The sequence below is a fragment of the Fistularia commersonii genome, chromosome 12 (assembly GCF_037954325.1).
Source record: "Fistularia commersonii isolate RoL2024-O1a breed Wild chromosome 12, RoL_Fcom_v1.0, whole genome shotgun sequence".
NCBI lineage: Eukaryota > Metazoa > Chordata > Actinopteri > Syngnathiformes > Fistulariidae > Fistularia > Fistularia commersonii.
In genome coordinates, this window is record NC_141295.1 from 5248078 (window position 1) to 5272247 (window position 24170).

The 24170-nt window shown below is 47.0% G+C and overlaps 2 protein-coding genes across 3 annotated transcripts in view; one reads left to right on the forward strand and one right to left on the reverse strand.

Moving 5' to 3' along the window:
* The window catches only part of lcor (ligand dependent nuclear receptor corepressor), a 38002-nt gene extending 29371 nt beyond the window's left edge, over window positions 1–8631 (reverse strand). The window contains exon 1 of the mRNA XM_086156581.1: window positions 8395–8631. Within this exon, the coding sequence (XP_086012707.1) occupies window positions 8395–8491 (97 nt within the window). The 5' untranslated portion in view covers window positions 8492–8631. The remainder of the gene's footprint in view (window positions 1–8394) is intronic.
* A 3897-nt stretch (window positions 8632–12528) lies between these two features.
* Window positions 12529–22234, forward strand: LOC147228459 (uncharacterized). Of its 2 annotated transcripts, none has more exons than XM_086156571.1 (5): window positions 12529–12675; window positions 15937–16012; window positions 17964–18078; window positions 18182–18291; window positions 19998–22234. In XM_086156571.1, exons 2-5 carry the CDS (start codon window positions 15946–15948, stop codon window positions 20138–20140), a joined length of 435 nt encoding a protein of 144 aa, XP_086012697.1. In that variant the 5' UTR covers window positions 12529–12675; window positions 15937–15945; the 3' UTR covers window positions 20141–22234. The 2 variants fall into 2 exon arrangements, with proteins under 2 accessions (XP_086012697.1, XP_086012698.1); XM_086156572.1 differs by having other exon boundaries at window positions 15940–16012.
* Window positions 22235–24170: the final 1936 nt, after the last annotated feature.

Here is a 24170-nt window from a genome sequence, read left to right on the forward strand (position 1 = left end):
GTAGCTAACCTGTGTTTCAGGAAGCTGTGAGGTGGAGCTCAGAGGAACCAGATGATCCAGACAGGAAGTCCAGGAACCCACGCCGTTCCACGGAAGCCATAAAGTGTCGTTGCCATGGAGACGCTGTGACCGGATCCCCGTCAGTGGTGATGGAGCGAAGGTATGGTGGTGTTTGTTTTTAGCCTCCATCATGACGGTTCCCACAGACCAGGAAGAGCATGTGCTGTTCAAAGGGAGCACATGTGGCCCCGCCCCCGCCCTCTCGTCCAATCAGCTGAGGGACGTCCGGCTGGAGTCGCGGCAAATTAGGAAGGGGGCTCTTTCATTTTCTGCTTTCTAATTGATTCCGGGACGTTTTGATCTGCAGCGAGTCGTCCATCCTGGAGATATTCTTAGCTCGCCGTGACGGCGGCCCGAGGAACCAAAATGGCCGCCATTGTTCTTCTCATCTTCACGGGTTGCAGGCGAGTCGCCGCGGCAATTAGGAGGAAAAGGCACTGTCCTGTTTGGGGCCCACGGGGCGGCGTCCGGGGTCGGAGGTCGCCTCCGTTCCGCCGCCATGCGCTTTACTCGCAATCCGTCGTCAGGGGTCAAAGGTTAACTTTAACATCGAGGCCAGCTTCGCCAGATCCACGCTTAGACCTCCTTCTAGATTGGTTTTGCTTTTATTCACACAAAATCAGACGCTTCCTGTCCGCGTCCAGATGGTTCGGCCCGCCACGGACGGCTTCGAACGATTCGGAAAAATGTCCCGTCACAAATCTCCGCGCGGTTCAAGACGAATCGTATATTCGAGCGTTTCCGCCTCTTTGTCCTGCTCGTTTTGGATTCCACACTTTTCCTGCTGTTTATCCTGTTTGTCTTCCTGCGCTTTATTTCCCGGTGGCCTGCGATTGGTCCGCGGCGTTTGTGCCCCCTCATGAAACCGCTGAGTCTGTGCCGCACACACACACACACACACACACACACACACACACGCACAGCCGTGCACTGTTTGTTTTTATTTTCATTTGGCAGCAGCAGCATTTCAGCACCAAACAATCTCATCTGGCCTCCTCTTGACCTACATTTCACTTAAATTAAAACTCGCTCTGACCGGAGGGATGGAGGGGAAGCAGCGGGGGGAGGGGAGGGTGACATCATGCTTAGTGAACAGCTGAGCTACTGGAGAGCAGAAAATCCAATTTGTGCAGGCAAGACCTCGGCCACCTAACACAGGGGGGGGAGGGGGTTCTGCTGTGGAACTCCCCCCGTGGCCCGAAGACAGCGGCCGAGTGGTCGGGTGGATTTTTTTTAAGCCCTTAATGCTGCGATTATAGCCCGAGGTCCTCGGCTCAGCTCCAAACAAATGTGCTTTTACTATTTTTATTTATTTCTCCGCGGCGCCGTCCGTGGCCCCGCCCCCTCCGGGCTCTGGCCCCGCCCCCTCGGAGCCTGAGCTCCACGCTTGTTTCCAACACCCGCCCGGGCTTTCCAGGAATCGGGACGTTTGTTTTTCATCCTCAGCTTCCATCGCGTTCGCTCAGGAGGCTGCGATAACCGGCAAGAGACCAACAACAACCAGCCAGAAAACAACAACAACAACAATCGGAAAACAACAACACACCCTAGACCGACAACAACAACCAGCCAGAGCACAACAATCAACCAGACACCGACAACAAGCTACAATAACCAACCGGGGAGCAACAACAATCAACCACAAAACAACAACCAACCAGAGACCGACAACAACAAACCAGAAACAACAACAACCAACCAGAGACCAACAACAACCAACCAGAGACCAACAACAACCAACCAGAAGACAACAACAACCAACAAGAGCCTGACAACAACCTACAATAACCAACCAGGGAACAACAATCAACCACAAAACAACAAGCAAGCACAGAACAACAACCCAGCGCGGGCCATCGGCAACCTACGACAACCAATTGGAGATCAACAACCTACGATGACCAACAACAAGTTAGCAGTTACCACCTCTTCATGGAGGAGGACTAACAACTTTAAACCAACCAGAGACCAGTGACCAACAAGTAACCAGCGCTGACCAACAACTACAGCTGAACAACCAGCGGCCAAACAACAACCGACCAGATGACCTTCTCTGGACGACCACAAGCCTGCTCTTAGTCATTATTATTTATCTGTGAAACACACACACACACACACACACACACACACACACACACACACACACACACACGGCGAGCCTGAGATGGTTCACCATCTCTGCGCCTCGACGTCCTCCAGCTGCGAGGAGCCGTGATTGGTTGAAATCTGGGTGACTTAACGAGGTCACAGCCGATAAGACAAAGACATACTTTTGGTCTTGGTCGTGTGTGTGTGTGTGTGTGTGTGCGCGCTCGGGTATGTGTGTGTGTGTGTGTGTGTGTGTGTGCGTCGTCCGAATATCATATGATTTTCACATGAAGTAGTTTCCTCCTTCTGGAAAACGGACAGAATCCAGCCGTTGTGGTTTAACCCTCTCGGTTCTGGTCAGAGACCAACACACACACACACACACACACACACACACACACACACACACACACACACACACACACACCTTCCGCTCCGCAGACGTTATTACCATGTTATCTAACAAGTCTTTCATGACCGTGAACATGGTGATGAAGATGAGCTGGACCACCGCATCTTCTCCCAGGTGGCGCCGCAGAAGGGGCGGAGCCTCGAGCCGCCGTCTGATTGGCCGATTCGGCCGCCGGCGACTGATGACACTTGTCTACGTTGGACAAACGGCCGCCGGCGGGGAAAGCGTTCTCATGCGAGGGACGGGAAGCAGGTTTTTAGGGGGAAAGTGGAAAATTCCCATGTGACCTGAAGGAGGCGCTAGGATTGGTGTTTCCATGGGGGAGGACTAGAGGGGGCGGAGCCACGACTGCACCCTGGCGCCTGATTGGTCGGCGCACGGAAGACCAGACGCCCCCGTTTTCTTTTTGTCTCATCTGATACATGAGGGTTATCAGGGTTATTCCTGAAGAGAGGCTCACACACACACACACACACACATACACACACACACACACACACACACACAATTTGGCTCAGGTGGACTTTGGCAGCTGGCCATAAAGTTTCTCTTTTTGCAAATCAAAGGTCTCTTAATTTACGTGTATGTTTGTGTGTGTGTGTGTGTGTGTGTGTGTGATAAAATTTGGCGGGGGACATTTTTAGAACTTTATCTCTGCACAAAATAAAACACCACAAATTTAGAGGAATGTTCTTTTAAACTACAGTGAACGCACACACACACACACATACACACACACACACACACACACACACACACACACACACACACACACAATTTGGCCCAGGTGGACTTTGACAGCTGGTCATAAAATTTCTCTTTTTGCAAATCAAAGGTCTCCTAATTTGCTTGTGTGTGTGTGTGTATGTGTGTGTCTGCGCACACACATAGCCTATGTGTGTGTGTGTTTGCGCACACACACACAGCGTATGTGTGTGTGTATGTATGTGTTATAAAATCAGCGGGAGGCAGCTTTAGAGCTCAGGATTAGCACAAATAGAACAAAATCATAGCTAATTTTAGGGAATATTCACACACACACACACACACACACACACACACACACACACACACACACCCACAGTGACTTAAACACTCTCTTCCTCCTGAATTGGTGCTGCAGGTCCAGAGCTGGAGCTCCAAGGAACCCCAGACGCCGAGGAGGTCCAGCCTTATTGATCGGCGCCAATCAACTTGATCGGCTGATCGGTGAGTCAAGTGTCAATCAGACTCGACGGAACCGGAGAAAATATCCACTTTCAGAACCAGAAGAGGAGTTACATCTATCAATTGATTGATTGATTGATTGATTGATTGCTGCAGCTCCAAAACCAATGTTTTAATGTGGTCCCTTTAATAGTTGTGTTATTATAATGCTGTGCCGCCTTCAGCCACATGGATGACGGCAACCCCCCTACACTTTGTGCCCACACACACACACACACACACACACACACACACACACACACACACACTTTGAAATCCATACTACAAGTGCCTAATTACCTGATTTCCAGCGATCAATGGAAATCCATCTTCCAGGGGACTTGGACGAGTTTATAAATATAAACGTTCACCACGGCGTCACAAAACCAACACACACACTTTGTCGCTTCTCAACGCCTGAGACTGAAAACACGACGGCGAGACCTTTAAGAAGATTTCCAGGTTCTTCATCCCACAGCTGGTCCTCAGGACCTCCTCACCAGGAGCTCCCATCATCTGGTGATGACATGCAGGAGGACCAGCAGAGGACGCGCTGGAGATCAAACCCCCGGTGACATTTCTCCTGACGGGACGCCTGTGGTTGTCGCTTGACCTTCACGTGTGTGTGTGTGTGTGTGTGTGTGTGTGTGTGTGTGTGTGTGTGTGTGTGTGTGTGTGGTGTGCTTGACTCCTAAGTGATGGTGACACAGCGAGGAGAGCCCCGCCCTCACAGCACAGCTGGCTCCGTCACCTCCACTTACTCTGGCCTGTGTGTGTGTGTGTGTGTGTGTGTGTGTGTGTGTGTGTGTGTGTGTGTGTGTGTGTGTGTGTGAAACAGTCGGATAGTGTGTTTGACAAACAGCCGCTGCTGCAACAGTCTTAAAAGTACCAGTCGTCCCCATGACAACGACAACTGGATTTAGCGTCACCACAATGACAACCAACGCCCAAACAACATCGGTGGTAACCATGGCAACCAGCAACAGCGGTCACCATGGCAATGATGAGCACATCCGCAGCGAGACCGATGGCGACCACTGATAACGGCGGTGATAATAGCAGCGACGACAACAACAACAACCACAATACTCGTGACGGTGACGATCAGCCACGAGGCTGGTGACACCCGGCGACAGCAACCGGACGAGAGACTTCGGCGTCATGGCAACGACAACCACAAAAACACCCGACTCATGAGCAAGGGCAAGGGTGACCATGGCAACGACTGCACGATTGGCAACAACAACACCAGCGTCAGCAATAATGAACAATAGCAACCATGATGACAACAACAATAATAATAATGGCAGCGACGACAAACGTCACTAGCGACAACAGCGGCCGTGACAACAACCACTAACAACCAACAAACCAATAACCATGACGACCATAACCATGACAACCAGCAACCACGCTAATACTGGCAACAACGACAACAGCGTCAGCAGCCAACAGCAACAACCGTATTGGCAGCGACAACAAGCGTGACCGTGACAATCCTTCCTTTCTCTGTGGAGACTGTCTGATCGATTGATCGATCCGCTGATTGATTGATTGATTGATTGATTGGTTGATTATCAACCATTGGATTGTCAGAGGTGGGACGACACCTGTCCATTGATCCATGGATCGACCAATCAGAACCATCCTCATGGTGAAGGGCCAGGAAGAGATTTCAGGTTCAAAGAGGACGGTCACATGGTGTGTGTGTGTGTGTGTGTGTGTGTGTGTGTGTGTGTGTTTGGTGTAAACTTGACATGCGTGTGTGTGTGTGTGATCATTGTGCTGCTATTTGTGTTTTTAAAAACGTTGGTCGACCTATTGATCGCTTCTCAAATTTTGCTTTTCATTCCTGCATCAATCGACAAAGGACACACCCACACACACACACACACACACACACACATGTGCGCGGAGGTTTAAAGTGGAATGTAAAAGCTGCACAAATAGTTGAATCTGAATAAAAAAGAACAAAGACTTTTAAATTCAAATTAGTTTGAAGAGGACCCCCCCCCCCCCCCACACACACACACACACACACACACACACTGCCATTGATCAGATGTTATGGGAAACGTTTTGTGTGAAATGTGACCTTGCAAACAAAAGCAGCTATTATGGAAGGAATTCAGCAAAAGGTGGGTCCATGTAAACACTTCCGCAGAGCCTCTACATCTCTGAGTGTGTGTGTGTGTGTGTGTGTGTGTTTGGGTGGGTGTGGGTGTGTGTGTGTGTACTAAAAACACGAGCTCCAAAAACTGACGTGAACTCACATGGTGCTAAAGAAAAGAACTGAAGAGGTCATGGAAGTCACAAGACAAAAGAACGCGCACACACACACACACACACACACACACACACACACACACTCACACACACTAAACAATGGAATGCTTACATAAATTTTGGGCTGAGCCGGTACATGGTGTGCAGAGTTTAGATGGGGGAACTTTGCTCTCGGCAGGACGGAGGAACGTCCAGGTGGAGCCGAAGCGTCCGGGAGCAACGGCGGCTTCTTCAACTTGGACGGACGGACGGCGGACGGACGGAGCGAACCAACGGCGTGCCGGACGGGGGGGCGGGGCTCCGGAAGGACGGGAGGCGGAGCGAACCACTGGGAGCGTCCAGGTTCCAAACACAACAAACACAAAACCTGTCCTTCTTGAACGTCTCCCCGGTTATCAGCTGGTAAATCACTGACGTGGCCCTATCTCCGTGCACACGCACGTGCACGCACCTGTGTGTGTGTGTGTGTGTGTGTGTGTGTTGTCGGCGCGGTTCTTAATAGTGAAGGAGTTAGCGGCGCGTACCGACCCCGCGCCTTCACCGTTATCGCGGTAACAACTCTACATCTTTGCCGGTGGAACCATAATCCCAACGTTGCCATGGCAACCATTTCTCGCCATTTAAAATCACGTCTATTTAAAAAAAAAAAAAAACAATAATGGACGTAAAGGAATTTGATTAAAAGTCTGATTGTTGATGATAGGTGCGGTTATTGATTACTGTTTACTGATTAAGGGATTAGACACGTTTGATTGTGAAACACACACACACACACACAAAACAAGCATACACAGATACACAGATAAACACTGGCGCACACACACACACACACACACACTTATTAAACAAACACACACATGTGCAAAACACAACACTACAAAGCAAACGCTTGCCACACACACACACACAGATGGACAAACATGGAACACACACACACCCACACAGAAGGAAACAAATAATTAGGCACAAAACACACATAAACACACACACACACACACACACACACCTCCTGTCGACAGTGGGGGTGGCGTTGGTTTTCCACAGATGCAGAGCATCCATCCTGTGGGTAGGGGAGGGGGTCACGTTGGCATGGATCTGACCCAGGATAGAACACACACACACACACACACACACACACGGTTGTGTGGAGATTTACAGCGCTGATGTTTCACCTCCCCCTTTCAAAATAAAATGACTGGGAAAAAAAGACGTTAAAAGGGGCCGCGGCGATGAGAGGGCCCGTCTCTGGGGGGCCATCTGTCCGTCACCCGCATCACACCCGGGGGGGAGGGGGCGGGGCCAGAGCTGCTCGCCGGCCAATCAGAAGGAGCCTCGCTTGGCGCGACAGCTGACCAATCAGGGTGAACCGCTGTTCTACTGAAGGGGTTGCAGATGCCGACCCGCGATTGGTGGAGGCGGGGGAAGACGCAGCGGGGTTCGACCAATCAGGAGCCATCTCCTCGGATGGACCAGGATGGGTGACCTTTGACCCCACGCCGGATGGAGGTCCACAAACCATCACATACTGAATACTGAGTGTTCTCCATCCTGGTGGAGCCATTCTAAACCTTCTCAACCTCCAGGAGACGTCACACACACACCAGACCTGGACCAGGACCCGGATCTAGACCAGGACCCGGATCTAGACCTGGACCCCACGGTGAAGAAAACAACAACACCTCCACCTTCTCTATGAACCTTCTGAACCTCCGTCAGCAGAACCTGGTCCTGACGCTCCTCAGAGACCCCGAGGTGATCGATCCATCTTTATCAATCATTGCTGTCAATCACTCGCGCACCTGCACACGCACATGCACACGCAGCGCGGTGTCAACACCCCAAACGGCGCTACCTTTCTACTTCCGGTCCTCCTGCTGCAGGCCGGGGGACTCACACACACACACACACACACACACACATATATAAACACACATCTTAAGCCCCGCCCCCTCCCCTTCCCGTGCGTTTGTTGTTTTTACCGCGCCGCCCCGCCGCGCGGGCGGGGAGTGCGTGACGGGTCAATGCGCAACATCTGGCCGCGGGATTATAATCTGGACCGGATTAAACCAACCGGAAGAGGGGGAACGTCCTCTTCCGGTCACACAAAAGACCCTTCCGGTGTTTCCCTCCTGCGGCGGGGCGCGCTCCCGAGAGAGGGGTGGAGGTTTGGAAATCGGGAGCGCGCATTCCTCCCCTGCGCGTCCACGCTCCATAAATAGAAGGATTATAATGGATCGGGAGGGTGTGCGCGCGGAGCACGTGACGGCGAGCGAACGGAGGGGCCGCGGGTGGGGACGCCGAGCGCGCACACGCACACGCACACGCACAGCGGGCGAGCTTACCTACACAGTGAATGAGTTTGTGCCTCCACGAGTCGAGCTCCTGGCGGAAGCCGCGCCTCTCTACGGAGCATTGCTGCCGCCTGCAAACGCTCGCCATTTTCTCCCGGCCCCTCCCGTGGGCGCGCACATACTGCTGCGTGCTCTCTCCCCCCCCGCCTCGCGCGCGTGCACGTCACCGCCGCGTGTTCCTCTCGCGTCGGGCTGGACGGAGATATGAGGGACGCGGCTGCAGCATCCCCCCCTTTTCTATGGCGCCGACTCGTCCCACCCACCGCCGGCGAGCCCTCCCCTCCTCCAGCCCTCCTCCCTCCATCCATCCATCCCACCCCGCATCTCCGTGCGGTGCGGGGATGTGCGGTCCCCGCGCCGGACGGAAGTGTGTCAAAGGGCGCGGGGTAAAAGCTGCAAAAGGGGGAAGGGGGGGGGGGGGGGTAAAAACCAAAACAAACAACTCGAGTCGTCAGACTGCGAGGAGCTGCAGGGGTGAACGAGGATGGAGAGAATCTGAGAAAAGAAAAGAAAGAAAGAGAGAGAGAGAGAGAGTGTCTCTTTAAGGCCGGAGCCTTCAAGGCAGGCTGGATTTAAAGGGCCAGGACAGACCATAATACTACAACAATGGCAACAGTGTGGACAATCACAACAGCGACAACAATAACAAGTCCTAGTGAGAATGCAGGATTATCAATAACACGGAAATAATCACAATCAATGATAATCACAGCAACAACAGTCGTTATTAAAATAATAATAATAATAATAATAATGATAATATTAATAAAGTTAATGATAGTAAAACTTTGTTGTAATTTCAACGACAACCGCTAATAAGGATGATAAAAGCAACAACAGTGATAAAAATGACAATAATAATGATAAATAAAGCAATAACAGTCATGATTAATATACTACTAATAATAAAGTTAAAATAATAGTAAAACTTTGTTGTAATTTCAACAATTCCTAATAGGTATAATAACAAACAAAGGTAATAAAGAAAATAATAATGATAATCAAAGCGGTAACAGTCATGATTTAAATAATAATAATAATAATAAAGTTAAAATAATAGTAAAACTTCATTGTAATTGCAACGACAAGGGATAATAACGGCTACAACGATAATAAAAATAGCAAGAATTATGATAATCAAAGCAACAACAATCACAATTAAAATAATTACAGTAATAATAATTATAAAGTTAAAATAATAGTAAAACTTCTTTAATCTTTTTTAAATTTTCTTAATTTCCACAACCTTAAACGATAAAAATAACAATAATAATGATAATCAAAGCAATAACAGTCATGATTAAGATAATAACAATAAAGTTAAATAATAGTAAAACTTCATTGTAATTACAACGATAACCTTTAATAGCAATCATGACAGAAACAATAGCAGTAAAAAAGTGGTTATTAGATGCTAACAACAACAATAATATTGTTAATCAAAGCGATAACAGTCATGATTAAAATAATAATAATAATAATAAAGTTCAAATGATAGTAAAACTTCTTTGTAATTTCAACAGCAACCGCTAATAAGGATGATAAAAGCAACAACAGTGATAAAAATAACAATAATAGTGATAATCAAAGCGATAACAGTCATGATTAAAATACTATTAATAATAATAAAGTTAAAATAATAGTAAAACTTCTTTGTAATTTCAACAATTCCTAATAGGTATAATAACAGAAACAAAGGTAATAAAAATAACAATAATAATGATAATCATAGTGATAACAGTCATGATTTAAATAATAGTAAAGTAAAATAATAGTAAAACTTCTTTGTAATTTCAACAACAAGCGCTAATAGGGATAATAACAGCAACGGCGGTATTAAAAATAACAATAATAATGATAATCAAAGCGATAACAGTCATGATTTAAATAACAATAATAATAATAATAATAATAATAATATAGTTAAAATAGTAGTAAAACTTTGATGTTATTTCAACAACAACCGCCTGTAGGGATAATAACAGCAACAACGGTAATAAAAGTAACAATAATAATGATAATCAAAGCGATAACAGTCATGATAAAAATAACAATAATAACAATAATAATAATAATAACAATAGTAAATCATCATTGTACTTACAACGATAAACTTTAATAGACATGACAGAAACAACAGTAATACAAAGCAGTTATTAGATGCTAACAACAACAATAATAATGATAATCAAAGCAATAACAGTTATGATTAAGATAATAACAGCAACAACAGCATTGATGACAATAATGATAATAATGATAAGCAGTAATTAGTCGTCAACAAATAAAGTAATAATGATAATCAAAGCGACTAGCCGTAAAAATTATAACAAAAGTTAAACTTCACTGTAATTACAACAACAGTATTATTATTAATAATATAATAATGATAAGCAGTTATTAGTTGCCAATTATCATTACAGCGATGATAATAATAGTTATGATAAATATATAATATCTGGTCATTATAATAAAATAATGTCATTCACTGTAACTTGCAAACTAGCAACAAGAATATGAACCATAATAATAGTGATGACATTATTACCAATAGTTACAATTCAGCAACAACTTTAATAACATGAGCAATAATTATTCTAGTGTTTACAACGACTATTTATAATTACAATAATAATATCAGCAACAAGAGTGTGATATTTATGATATCACTAACAGCAATGAAAAAAAAAACAAAACACAACAATAAGTAAAGTAATAAATAACATAAAAATTGTAGCAGTAATAATAATAATAGTAATGAAATGATGATGATAATAATAATGATAATAATATAGATAAAATTAGTAACACTGTCTACTGGAGTGACGACATCCTGGAAACAGAATCAAAATGTTTTGTGTTTATATTTTTGGTTTGTGTTGTGTGAACCAACACATGAGGAGTCCTCTAGATTGAACACACACACACACACACACACACACACACACACACACACACAGTCTTGACACATTTTTGTGTCAAACTTGAGATGAGGAATGTGTTGATTTTCAAAGGAGATATAAAATTCCTCTCTCTTACACACACACACACACACACACACACACACACACACACTGTTTCTGTTTTTAGTCTGAAATCTGATGTTGGATTTGTACGTCAAAACAAAATCACATCTGGATTTTTCATTGGTTGGTTGTTCCTTGTGCCGGAGCCAATCACAGCCATCCGAGGGCTGGGGGCGGGGCTTAGCCCGGGCAGGTCAGCTGTCAATCACAAGGGATTTGGACCGAGAACCTGGATGAAGATGTTCCACCTTTTCCACTTCCTGTTCCGCCGTGGAGGAAGAAATTGACTTTTATTTATATTTATTTTTTAAATTGACTTTTATTCACCGTAAATGTAAATAATCAGCACGGCGTCAGCGGTTCATAACTCAGGCATCTGTTGGTTTTAACTCTTCAAGTTCTGCAAGAAGCCCCGTGGGTTTGGGCCGAGGCCTCGGGTCCAAACCCTCCAGGGATTGCGTGTCAGGGATTGCGTGTCAGGGTTGCGTGTCAGAGTGCGTTTGGGGTTTTTTCTTAAACCTCACAGCGCTTAAACGCCCCGATCCCCATGAATGCACCTCCTGCAGAGGCATGGTTTTAACGTTCCCCCTTGGAAATGGACAAGGAGAGGAATGGTTCTCCCAGCGGGAGTCACCTTGACTCTTTTCTCTTTTTATTGTTTCCCTCTTTTCGTGTGAATTCCTCGCCGGCTCTCCGCCGGATTAAACCCGTGTTGGCGGTGAGTCCATCCCGCCCCTGGAAGGCCTCTGCAGGGGGGGGGCGCGGTAAATCATCTCCAGTAAAACTCGCCAAAACGCAGGCCTAATCACCGGATTGAAAGGCGGACTGACAGCGGGTCGTTAAGCGGAGGCCCGCTGCCGCTTTATAAGCCCGCGGAGACGGCGAGAGGCGCGTAAAAGTGCAAGGGCAAACGCTTCCACCGGGGAGCACTCCGGCTAATTAAGCCGCTGAACCCTTTGCCCTCAACAAAGATGTCCGTCGCCTGAGGGCCGGACGTGTCCGGCGAGCAGCCAATGAGGGAGCGCGTTGATCCGCTTGTGGCGCCGGCCGACCAATCACAGCGCGCCGTCTTGGTGGGACGCTGAGGCGCCGCCGCCACTAACGTTAGCCACCAGCCGCCGCCGCTCGCTAGGCAGCCCAGGAATTACGGCGAATTGTCGGCGGCGACAGGAAAACCGGCGGCTTCCGGTGCGTTTCCCCAGCGATGTAGAGAAAAAGGGACCGTTTCGCCCCTGAATAGAAACAGGTAACCCGCTCCGTTACTCCCCGCGGCGGCCGGCGGCGTCACGCCGGCAGGATGAAAGGGATTAGGGCGCCGTTACTGTGGCAACATTAGATGGAGGGGGAACCCCTCCCACCCCCTACTACTATTATTATTGTTATTATCATCCTCATCATCATTATTATTATTATCATTATTACTATTATTATCGTCTTCCTTATTATGATTTGAACCGGAAGTCGATAAAGCGAGGTTGGGGGGTGATTGACCCCGGATGATTGACGGCTCGCGCGACTCAGTGCAGAGGACCGGAACCGGAACCGGAAAGAAAACAAAAGTTTTGTTTTGGAAAATTAGGTGCACAATAATGTGAGACTTGTCATGGATATTATAGAATACAGAGACCTCTTATTCTTCTTGGACTTTTATAAAGCCTTTGACTCGGTCGAACATCCATTTATCTAGTGATGGATTTGGTTTAAAATTTAGGAATGTGATCCTTTGGCTCTATGAGAATATTATATTATATAAGAATAATAGCTGTGTCACCACTCCGAGCTTCCATGTTGATGTGGGAATCCCCCAAGGTTGCCCCGTCTCACCCTATTTATTTATAATTGCTACTGAAATGCTAGCTGTTTTATGTCAAAAATTGCAACAATATGCAAAAGTTAGACGTGTTGGGGACGGAAATTGTTATTAGCCAGCTGGCAGATGACACAACTTTATTTTTGAAAAATGAACATCGAGTCCCAATAAGCGTTGAAAAAATTAAAAAATTCTCCAAAGGCTTCAGGATTATCATTAAACTTAAAGAAATGTGAACTTTTTGCGCTTCATGATTTGCCACTACAAGAAATCTGCAAAAGTTAAATCAATCCAAGAACATAGAATCTAAAATCAACAAAAATAAAGAATAAGAATAATAATAATAAGAACAACTTTATTCATCCCGAAGGAAATTGTTGTGCCAGAGTTTCAAATAAAACATAATAAATACTAGTCGGAAATTGTATAAACAGTATAAAAAAAAGGGGGGAGAATAAGAAATACAAATAAAACTATAAAGTGTCTAAGTAATAAGTCAAGGCTATAAAGTACAAAGATTTTGAGATTCCCTGCAGCTTAAGGGAGAGGAATTAAAAAGCTAGATTGAATATATGGTTCCAAAGAGATTTATCAATATTAGGCCGGATATATTTGACTAAAAGGGAATGTTTATCCAGATGTATATACCCAGTGTATTCCAATGCTGCTCCAAATCAACTCATAAAATCTATTACCCCAATAAATTTCAACTTTATCTGGAGGAACAGACCACACCATCTAAAAAAAATCACATATGGTGAAAGAAACAAGTGAGGGAGGGCTGAAAGTGATAGAGTTGGACTGCCTGAATGGGACATTGAAGGTGAACTGGTTGAAATCCTGGATCAAACATCATCATTCTTTCTGGTATTGTACTCCAAACTACTTATTCAACAAAGTCTTCTACTTATCTCTGACTTGGATATCAACAAGATTCCTGTCCAATTTTCAGAGTTCCATAAACAAATACTATTATACTGGAAAATGATATATGTAAACAATTTCTCACCACACAGTACAATAATTTGGAACAATAGATATGTACTGCATGGCAACAAACCTCTGTTTTACAAGGAATGCTTTGAGAAAGGTATATGGTCAATAATTGACTTGATGGATGACACTGGCAGTCGTCTAGACTATGAACAGTTCTGTACTACACACAGATTTAAGCCTCCCATATTAGAGTTGATAAAGTTACGAAAAGCACTGCCTCGACAATTTGTATTCCTGACCAAAAATATAATGACGCACCGAACCGTACAACCACAGTTACCTCGACTATCACTCCAGGGAATCTCAATTCTGGACAGAAGGTGCAGCAACTCCTTTATTAGGACATGTTTCACAGGAAACTTATTCCCTGGACGTCAAAACAAAAATAATTTTTTGAATAAATTTGATAAGGAATCGATTGCCACGCTGCCAACTATGTATCTGACTCTACCCAAGGAATTATTGAGAGTACGCTTAAATTTTGAAGATAATATTTGTACATTTTGTGAAGACAACATTGAAACCACTGGCCATATATTTTTCTCATGCGAAAAAGTACAGGGCTTTTGGGCTAAAACTCAAAAATGGGTTAAATCGTCACCAGTTTCCTTCTCAACAAATGATATAACATTTACTTTTAAGCAACATAAGAGATGAACTCTGTGTCAATTTTATTTTAGGCCTGGCCAAGTTCTTCATTCACAAAAGTGTTCCCCCAATTTTACGTTCTTTATAAACAATTTTAAATTATATAAAATATAAAAAAAATCCTTAAAACTTATGGAAAAATCCAAAAATTTACAGTTTATATCTGAGATTTCTTGTGAACCACCAAGTTACATACATATTATATTCCCCTTGCAGGTTTTTTATTTTTTTTTATTTTATTTATCTATTTATTTATTTTCTTTTACTTTTTTTTTCTTCTAGCATTAAACATTTCTCACAAACCTTTAACACTGTGAACTTCTGATAACGTACAGAAAAAATGTCCTTTACTTCCTCATCCCTGGTTGATTCATTGGCACTGGATTCTACCTTCCCATGTTTATTTGTACAAATGTATATCTGTTTATACTGTTTATGTTCAATGATGAAAATTAAAAAATAGACTCAAAATAGATATCAAATATCAGCAAATATCAGGTTCCTTTTGTTTTCTACGCCCCGAATGAGCAGGTTTTTTTCCTGAAAGAAGAACATTTTTCTTTAAAAGGAGTAAAAGATTGGACAGGATAAGATATACTTTATTGATCAACATAGGGGACATTTTTTTGTCACAACAGTGCAACAACAACAATATCAATAATTATAAATAAAAGAGACAATTACAAGATAGCAAAAGACATCCACAAATAAATAGACAGTAGAGTAAACAACAGCAACGATAAAAATAAACAACAGAATGAAAAAAAAATACATATTTTTTGCCTGTTTATATATTGTAGTTATTTTATTGCCTATCTGTATATTTTATATATATTGTCTATTTTATACAGTTTTATATTTGTATTGTCCAGGACTACAGATGGAAATTAACTATGATGCTTAATTTTTTTGTACACTGTCCTAATAAACTTCTAAACAAACAAACAAACAATAGACAACAGAGCGACAATAACAATGCCAAAAAATAAACAGTGTGAATGCAGAATCAATAATATTTGCATGAAACGACCTGCGAGTGTGTGTGTTTGTCAGCAGGACCACATGACCCTGACACGAGGCTCCTTCACCTACTCCAACGGCGAGGAGTACCACGGCGAATGGAAGGAAGGCAAGCTCTCAATAACACACAACGCAAACACACACTCACCGATAGCGGACGGAAAGCCGGCTAGCCCGGGGCCGGCGTGCAAAAGAAGTACGGGACTATTTTCTCCCGCCGTGACACACCGTTAAAGGGGTCAAGGAGACGAGCGAGGCGCCGGTATCACTCTGATATCACTCTGATATCACTCCTCCAGGTGTCTGGCGGCGCCGCATTCAGGCCGCGAAATCCAACCATTCAAGTAAATATAGAACAGAATCTGCTCACGGCCGCGGTGTCACATCATGAGCGAGGATATTTCTGACTGCCTCTTCAAGCTGTGCATAGAACGGACTGGAAACACACACACACACACACACACACACACACACACACATACATACAGTTGGGCTGACGCACAAATCAGGGAAAAACACGAAAAGATGCATCTTGTGTTTCTTGGATAACACTGGAGGAGATGTAGAAACCTGGTAGCGCTCCTGTAACCGTGCATTAGCTTCCTCTGTTGCCGGGGGTAACACACTCTCGCCATGGCATGCAACCAGGTAAGCTGTGATCAGGCTAGCTGCAGCCAGGCTAGTTGCTATCAGGCTAGCTGAAACCAGGCTAGTTGCTATCAGGCTAGCTGAAACCAGGCTATCTGTATCCAGGTTAGTTGTAACCAGGCTAGCTATATGCAGAGTAGCTGTAACCAGGCTAGCTGTAGTCAGGCTAGCTATATGCAGAGTAGATGTAACCAGGCTAGCTATATGCAGAGTAGCTGTAACCAGGCTAGCTGTAATCAGGCTAGCTATATCCAGATTAGCTGTAAACAGGCTAGCTTCATCCAGGGTAACTATAACCAGGCTTGCTGCAACCAGGCTAGCTGCAGTCAGGCTAGCTATATCCAGGTTAGTAGCAACCAGGCTAGCTATATGCAGAGTAGCTGCAACCAGGTTAGCATCATCCGGGCTAACCATAACCAGGCTAGCTATAATCAGGCTAGCTATATCCAGGTTAGTAGCAACCAGGCTAGCTATATGCAGAGTAGCTGCAACCAGGCTAGCTGTAGTCAGGCTAGCTATATGCAGAGTAGCTGCAACCAGGCTAGCTGTAATTGGGCTAGCTATATCCAGGCTAGCTGTAATCAGGCTAGCTATCTTTGTAGTTACTGCTAACAGTTAGACAATTCATATTTCATTATATTTCTTATTCTTCCTCCTTTCTACTATTATCTATTACTGTTATGTTTTTGTACTCGAAACTCTGGCACAACAATTTCCTTCGGGATTAATAAAGTTGTTCTCATCTCATCATTATATTCAGGTTAGTTGCAACCAGGCTAGCTGTTGTCAGGCTAGCTATATTCAGAGTAGCTGTAACCAGGCTAGCTGTAGTCAGGCTATCTATATCTAGTTTAGTTGCAACCAGGCTAGCTATAGCCAGATTAGTTGTAAACAGGCTAGCTTCCTCCAGGCTAACCATAACCAGGCTAGCTATAATCAGGCTACCTATATCCAAGTTAGCTGCAACCAGGCTAGCTATAGCCAGGTTACCTGCAACCAGGCTAGCTTCATCCAGGCTAACTTCATCCTGGCTAACCATAACCAGGCTAGCTATAATCAGGCTAGCTATATCCAGGTTAGTAGCAACCAGGCTAGCTATATGCAGAGAAGCTGCAACCAGGCTAGCTATATCCAGTTTAGCTGTAAAGAGGCTAGCTTCCTCCGGGCTAACCATAACCAGGCTAGCTATAATCAGGCTACCTATATCCAGGTTGGCTGCAACCAGGCTAGCTGTAGTCAGACTAGCTATATGCAGGTTGGCTGCAACCAAGCTAGCTGTTTTCAGGCTAGGAGCGGCGCTGAATAACCGGGAAGTGAATGACGCTATCACAGTTGGTCCAATGTCTAGAATCACAGGGGGCGCTGCGGAGAGGGGGCGGGGCTTAATCCGGACCGACCGCTGTGCTCCGCAGGTCTTCGCCACGGCCTGGGTCAGCTGACCTTCAGCGACGGGACCTGCTACACCGGCCAGTTTGAGAACGGCCTCTTCAACGGCTGCGGGATGCTGGTCTTCCCCGACGGCTCCAGGTGGGCTTCCTCCTGACCTTTGACCTTCCGAGGTCGACCCGACAGCGGGAACTCTGACTGTGTGTGTGTGTGTGTGTGTGTGTGTGTGTGTGTGTGCGGTCAGGTACGAAGGGGAATTTGTGCAGGGGAAGTTCCAAGGCGCCGGCGTCTTCACTCGCTTCGACGGGATGCGGTTCGAGGGCGAGTTCCGAGGCGGCTGCGTGGACGGGAACGGTGAGAGTCGCTCAAATGATTCGGACTGAGTCGCGAATCATTACATTACATTACATTTGGCAGACTTCTCCATGAACCCCATGACTCTTCAACAGCAACCCCATGGAGTGCTGTTCAGCTCACGATATGAGACGCTGATGATTCGTTTGATCCGGTTGATCAGAATCAGAAAACTAATGATTCACTCAGAGGGGAAATTGCCTTTCATTGAATGCAGCTCCTGCTACTGAGTCAGATTGGGACGAATCAAAATATTTGGCAGAAACTGAAGTAGAGGATTCTGTCAGACCGGCTTGTTGACTCGAATCAGTGGATTCACTGGAATACTGAATCAGATGATTTGGGCAGAACGGTTCACTGGACCGAATCACTGGACTCACTATGTAATTGACTGTAAATGAGTGTGAAAGATTCATCTGATTCGGTTCACTGACTCAGATAAACAGATTCTCGAAACACTCCTGAAAGATTCGTCTGAATCAGTTCACCAACTCAGATCAGTGTATTCTGGAAAACGACTGAAAGACTTGTGTGAATCAGATGATTTAGACGAAATGGTTCAGTGACTCAATTCACTAGAATCTAGAAACACTAAACGAGTGTAAAAGATTCATCTGAATTGGTTCACTGACTCAGATCAGCGGATGCTTGAAACACGACTGAAAGATTCGTCTGAATCGGTTCACTGACTCGGATCAGCAGATTCTGTAAACACTTAAAAAGATTCGTCTGAATCAGTTCACCGACTCAGATCAGCGGATTCTGGAAAACGACTGAAAGACTCGTGTGAATCAGATGATTTAGACGAAATGGTTCATTGACTCGATTCACTGGACTCTAGAGACACTAAACGAGTGTAAAAGATTCATCTGAATCGGTTCAGTGGCTCAGATCAGAGAATTTTCGAAACACGACTGAAAGATTTATCTGAATCATTTCGCTGAATCGTATCAGCAGATTCTGTAAACACTATTGAGAGATTTGTCTGAATCAGTGTGCTGAATCAGTGCACTTACCCAAGGCACTAGTGACTCAGATGATTCTTAAATATTCCGCATCTATTATTTTTGTCTATTTTGCATATTTTTAGATTGCTTTGACACATTTTAGTTGAACTTAGAATTTGATGTGAGCCTTTGGCATCGTTGTTCACTTTGGTGTCTTAAACGTCTAACGATTCACTCGAGCGAATCAACTGAGCGAGTGACTGGGATTAACCCGAGTCGACGGCATGAACCGAATCTACCGCCGCCATTAGCCACACATGCTACCAAACAGCGTCAGCGTGAGACGTCGTCGGACGTCGATCCACCATGACCTCCGCATGACTCCGGCGAGGCATGAGGAGGTCATACTTCCTGCTCGCCGCCAAGGAGCATAATTCAATCAGCAACGCCCCCAAAAAGGATTAAGCGGTGGAACCTAGATAAGACCGGAGCAGGACCAGATGGCGGTCATCAGAGGGAGGAGAGGCCGAGGTCGGGAAGAAGCTCCTCAAGGAGAAAGAAAGGAGGTCCAGCCGTAGAACCTCAAGAAGCACCTGAACGTCAAACGTCGGACGGATCCCTCGAGGAGGTCGTCCTCGATAAACCCGGTGTTTTTCGCGGTCGCGTTTCGATCCCCGGCCGCCGCACGGCTTCCGTCCCGTTAGTCTACCGGTTCCGTCGGGTTCAGCATTGACGCCCCTGCTGTCCGCGACTTTCCAGGCCTGCTGACGTTCGCCGACGGCGGCGGCGGCGGCCATGAGGGCGTGTTCGAGGCGGGCCAGCTGGTGAGGAAGGAGAGCAGCCAGGCGGCGATGCAGAGAGCCAACGCGGCCGCCGCCAAAGCCCGGACGCTGGCCATGTGACCCGGACGCCGCTCGCTTCCCGGACCGTCCAGATCCTCCGTTTCAGACGTACCAGCAGGTCATTTTTTTTAAACGCACCTCCAGATGGACATCTATATATTTATACTTCCTGTATGTTCAGTTCTCCGCTCTGTCCGATGCATAAAAAGGGAAAACGAAATCCCTCCCCTGGAGACGAAGAAGCCTCCAGGAGGAGGAGATGTTGGTTTACAAAAGAGTCGCTGCGGCTGGGATTCGTTCGGAGAGCGAAAGCGACTGTTCGTCCGCTGAACGCAACGCAGCCGCGAAAACAAAATCGGCGGCGAACCCCCTGGCTGGAGGCTGGTGATTCCGGGGTCAAAGGTCAATCACGTCCGAACAGCTAGCGCAGGCTAACGCTAGGGTTTCAGCTAGCGGCTGAACTAAGTTATCGCTAAGTTAGCTTGGGATTTCAGTGGCAGAATCACCAGACTCCGCCCCGGGAAGCCGCCTCCGTGACCTCTGACCTCTCCGCCGGTGCCCAGGAGGTCGTGGCCCTCCCGCCGCGTCGCTCCGTTTTTTAATTTTAATTCCTTCCTTCTTTATTTTCCACTCTTTTTCCTTTCACTCAGTGCCGTTTCAGCGCCGTCTGATCTCCGATCAGTCAACAGAACTCCGCGCAGTGCCAACCGCCGCGCGCCAGCTGGACGCCGACCATCCCGAAACGGCGGCTCGTCGGGGGGCGCGTGGGGAGGGCGGGCGCTAATCAGGTCGGTTGGGAATGAAGAGGCGGCGGCGGTAATGAGCGTAATTAGATTTGAAGGTGCAATTTGATAATGAGATGCTAATTCACGGGAATTAGCATCGAGCCGAGCGCCGCGGCGTCCGGGACCCCGTCGGACGCTCGCCGTTTCCCCGAGACGAACCCTTAACGATACTTTCAGGGAGCCATCGTAACACGGTGCCGAAAAAAACAACAAAAAAAATCTTCTGGATGTCGTGTTCACCGTCGTCTTACGTGTCAACGGGATCGCCATGGCGACCTTTGTGAAGTAAAGAACCAAACACACAAACAAAACAAAAGAAGCAGAAATTTGAGCGTTACTGTTGTGAATTTGACCGAGCTTGGGATTCGTTCCGGCACGTCACATGACGCCCAGTCCACGTGGTGTGTATGTGTGTGTGTGTGTGTGTGTGTGTGTGTGTGTGCGCACTGTGGAGTTGAATAGGAAGCACTTCATTGTCATTTATGTGATTTTCTTGATGTGCCAGTGATTTAGATGTGATTCGAGGGGCTGCGGGGGAAGCAGGAGGGGGAAGCAGGAGGGGGAAGCAGGAGGGGGAAGCACTTCACACTCTTAATTGGCTCCGGGATCTGAACCGACGCTGCTAAACGAAGCGCCGAGCGCACGCTGTGCAGATGTCGGGTTCCTGGACCGAGTTCACGAATCAAACGATGTTAAAGTATCTAAAATAGCAAAGTAGGAAACACGTTGAAAGTTTGAAGCCGCAGAAGAAGAAATAAGAGCAGGAAGTGACCCGGGAGGCGACGGCTCGCCTTCCAACCCCGCTTGGAATCGGAAGATGATTCGTTCGCGAACGTGAAGATTCGTTGCCGGTTGCTGTCCGAACCGTCCACATGGACGGAGCCGTTTGAGCCGGACGCCGCTCTCGGGTGTCAAACCCCTTTATCTTCGCGACCCGGGGCGACTTCTGCGTTCCGGAACGTTCCCTGAACGCAGGAAGCCCGGGGAACCCTTTAAAAGAACGCACCTTATCGTCGGCTAGCGCGCCAAGCTAACGAGCGGTTAGCAGCTTCTTCTTAGCGTGGCGCTAAGAATCCACTTAGCTAGCGCCGGGCGTCGTCGCTATTGATCAGAGGGGTAAAAATATCAATTATTTATTCGGAGTGCGAGCGGAGAGGAAGGATTACGGGCTCAGCGAGCGCCTGATCAAAATCTCCGTCGTGAAAACACTCGATCCGACGCTTTTCCTACCAAAACCCCGACACAACAACCGTCCCTTTATTGTTTTAAAAACAAAAACAAACAAACAAATAAAGACGAAGCCGACTGAGCTTCCTCCACGAAAACACACACTTTTAAACAGAAAGAAGGAATAAAAATGCATGAACTGGATGGCGAGTGTTTTCTCTCTTCTTCCCCAATATGTGTGTGTGTGTGTGTGTGTGTGTGTGTGTGTGTGTGTGTGAGGGCCCTTATTGAGCGGAGGTGTGAGAGGCTGCTGGGAAACATGAAACACTGAAACCCCCGGCACATGGAAAGAGGTACACACACACACACACATACACTGGCGTGCGCGCACACACACACACACACACACACACACACACACACACACACACAGGCGTTTTGAACTCTGATCACACATCTCGGCAGGTCTGCCGATGATTCGCCGAGCTTCTGCTGTCAGACCCTCCTCCTCCTCTGCGGCTCGCTGTCACTAAAATAGCTTTAAGGTGTGTTTAGGTTGGACTTTCACCCCCTCCGCCTGTTCCGTTTCCATGGCAACCGTCCAGCGGAGCGCCCCCCCGCCCACTTTAATTCATATCATCTCGATCCCGAGCCTCCGCGGCGGTTTTGCCTAATCACGGCGCCTGTTGCCATGGCGAGGGATTTAAATACGCCGGCGCGGGGCTCGTCTTCACCTCCAGAAGTGGCGTCGGCGTGTTTTTTTTTTTTTTCTTCTTCTTCTTCTCACCCCCCCTTTCCTCCTCCTCCTCCTCCTCCTCTTCTTTGTTTTCCCTCACAATCCCTTCTTCTTTTTGATTTTCTCCACCCTAAATTGGATTCTCCCGCCGTCGCCGTGGGGACCGGCCCGGGTATTTTCCTATTTCACGCATTCCTCAAAAAGAGAGGCTTTGTCTGTTTATCTCCTCGCCGGAGCTTCACGCCTCCCAAAAGCTTTTTTTTTTTTTTTTAGCGGCGGAGGCGCGGCGTGGAATACAGATAAGACGGGGGGGGGCGTTACCGTGGGGACGGCGTGCGCGGCGGCGGCGGCGAGGAATGAAGGATGAAACGTGGAAATTCTCGTTTTGCCTTTTTTTTTTTTTTGTGTTGTTTTTTTAATTGCCGCTTCAGACGGCACGCTGGGGAGTGTGTGTGTGTGTGTGTGTGTGTGTGTGTGTGTGTAATAGGTGTAGCTCATCCGCTAAATAAAAATTTCAGCAGCCTGCAGGAGGAGGCCGCTCTTATTAACCATCATAGATCAGCCGCCTGGATCTCCTGAGACCAGAAGGCTCTGCTGCTTCGGCAGGAGATGTTGGAGGACGTCCTCCCACCGGCAGATACCTGGGAGGAGATGTTGGACCGGGCCTGAACATCTCCACCGGGACGTGCCTCCTCCAGATGGAGGCGCTCGCCATCCTTTCTTGGAGGAAACCATCCCGGGTCCTTCAGATGGTTCCAGATGAGAGAAGGTTCTGGAGAAGGTCACGGCTCCTGAGAGCAGGAGATGCTCAACGTTCAGGTGGAGCCTCAGCAGGAGGAACCTGAGAAGTTCTCACCAGAACGCGGCAGCCGGAAGTCTCCGACCCAACCGCCTTTCGGAGGCGACGTCGTCCCCGAAATGGCTCCGCCGGCGGCCATCTTGGCTCCGGTTTCCCCGACCGGTCTCCTGCTCTGCGGCGCCCCCTGGAGGCGGAGCCTCGCCGGCCGCCGCCTCCCTCCAGAGACGCCACGGCGGCGTTTAAATATTTCAGCACCTCCTCCTCCTCGGCTGCATCTCGGAGAAGAAGCTGCAGGCGGATGGAGGTGAATATTAGAAGCATCTACATATTCAATATTTTGAGTCCCGTCAAGGAGAAGAAAAGAATCCGCGGCGGCCATCTTGGTGATTAGCGGACGGGGGAGAAGCCTAAAGGCAGCGGGCGAGACGACCAATCAGACGACAGGTGAGGCTGAGAGGACACGCCCCCTCGGAAGGATCGATTCATACTGATCGATTGATCAAGTTGATTGTAAAAGTGTCCTGGCCTCCCACACACACACACACACACACACACACACACACACGGCAGTGTTGGCGGTTCATGATAAAATGCTGTTTGATT